The 2,002-nt window shown below is 36.7% G+C and overlaps 1 protein-coding gene across 1 annotated transcript; it reads left to right on the forward strand.

Moving 5' to 3' along the window:
* The first annotated feature begins 284 nt into the window (after positions 1 to 284).
* LOC123317643 lies at positions 285 to 1,415 on the forward strand. Its single transcript, XM_044904248.1, has 2 exons — positions 285 to 1,148; positions 1,295 to 1,415. The coding sequence occupies exons 1-2, from the start codon at positions 285 to 287 to the stop codon at positions 1,325 to 1,327; spliced, it is 897 nt and encodes a 298-aa protein (XP_044760183.1). The 3' UTR covers positions 1,328 to 1,415.
* The last annotated feature ends 587 nt before the right edge of the window (positions 1,416 to 2,002 follow it).

A 2,002-nucleotide genomic window follows, 5' to 3' on the forward strand; every position in this document is an offset into this window, starting at 1 on the left:
ATATTTTCCTTAGGTGGGAGAACAAAGCTATAATTTTGTCGATCAGTGTAATTAATATGCTCCTTCCACTTCATGAAACAATCTATATTCAACCCAAGAAATTTCACAGTTGCAGAAAATTTGTTAACCTGACCACTATAGGTAAATTGTTCAGGATATTGTGAAGATGACTTGTCAGTGGCAAAAATCATGTATTCGGTTTTCTCTTTATTCAAAATTAGAGCGGTTCCAATACACCATTCATAAACTATGTTTAATAGCATGCATATATATAATAATAAAAAATGGCTTCCGAAGGCGAACACGCAGAAAGTGGCTCTGCCAAAAATATTAAAGAGAGCGAAATTAAATGTTCTTACTGTAAGGGAAAAGTGGTGGAGTCTGTTAAGTGTGCTAGGTGCTATGGAATTTTTCATCCCGGGTGCATGGAGCGGTCTGCAAGCGTGAAATCGGCCGTTTGTAAACACGAACGTTCGAGTTCAGATAAGAGAGACGACGATATCAAAGAACTTCAAACAACGAATAATATTCTGAATATTGAGATATCTTATTTGAGAGCACTATTAAAGGAGGTCCTAGAGAAGAATAAGATTTTGATCGAAAATAACAATTTATTGATGGAAAAGTTGGCGACAACTCAAGTTGAAAAAGCAGCTGAAAAAAAAGGTAACAATGTACAATCGAATTCATCTTCGAAAAAGAGTGTAAACAGAGCGAAACAGATAACCGAAACAGAGAACAACATAACATCTAACCTAAAAATTCCCAACACAGAAACGTCATATCGTAATCGTACATCTAGCCTACTGGTTCCACCACCATCCGTCAAGTCAGTTTCTCCACTGAGTAGGCCTGGATCACTGACTGACAGTGACATTTATGATGCGCAAATGCAAAACATCAATGTCAAAACTGTTTCAAAACATAACAACGACTATGAAGGGGAATGGAAAACAGTTACCGGAAAATCGAAAAGATTGGATCGGGTAATATGTACTGGCTCAAAGAAATTGGAGACATCAGTTATATCGGGAGCATCAAAGAAAAAATGGATCTATGTTGGAAAAATTGCTGGCACAAGTGTTTCAGAATCGATGATAGAGGAATACGTGAAGGAATGCACTGAATTTAGGAATGAAAAAATTGAGGTGAAAAAGTTAAGTACAAAAGGGAGAAATTCTGCTTTCAGTTTGGGAGTTGTTTCAGATAGCTTATTTGGTGAATTGTGTAAATCAGATTTCTGGCCAGAAGGGGTTATTCTGAGGAAATTTTCATTTAGAAATTTTTTTCATAGAAAGCCAACATCCTCAATGTAATAACAAAGTGAATATCATTCATCAGAATGTCCAGTCAATAGGAAATGCAATGAATAAACTGGAGTTATTTAGTAATTTGGAAGAAGCTAACATAATTACTGTGACGGAAAACTGGAAAGACTCAAGTCAATTACAAGCATATCAAATGGAAGGATTTAAACTCATATCAAGCTTCTGCAGAGAACTTAATCAACATGGAGGTACTGCCATATATTGTAAGGTGGGTATCACAACTAAACCAAGATTAGACCTAACTCGTCTATCAATATGCAAGGTTTTTGAGTGTGCTGCTTGTGAATGTACCATAGAGAAGAGGAAGGTAATAATAGTGGCTGTCTACAGACCGAATACATTGCCTTATGCTGATTTGGATACTTTTCTCTCAAGGTTTGAGATAATGTTGTCGACTCTTTGTAGGGAGAATGCTGATTATGTTATCACCGGTGATTTCAATGTAAATTTCTTAGATGTGGAAAGCAATGCGACCCAGAAATTCTTAACTTTACTGGAGGGTTTCAAAGTTAAAATCTTAGTTAACCAACCAACGCGTATAACTGCCCATTCGCAAACCTGCCTTGATAATATTCTAACTAACATTGAAGGAGGCTCAGTATCTGTATTACAGTCACATACTTCAGATCACCTAGCCCAAAAGTTCACATTCCCATGTACTGCTCGACAGAACC

Source organism: Coccinella septempunctata, chromosome 7 (genome assembly GCF_907165205.1).
Source record: "Coccinella septempunctata chromosome 7, icCocSept1.1, whole genome shotgun sequence".
Taxonomy (NCBI): Eukaryota; Metazoa; Arthropoda; class Insecta; order Coleoptera; family Coccinellidae; genus Coccinella; species Coccinella septempunctata.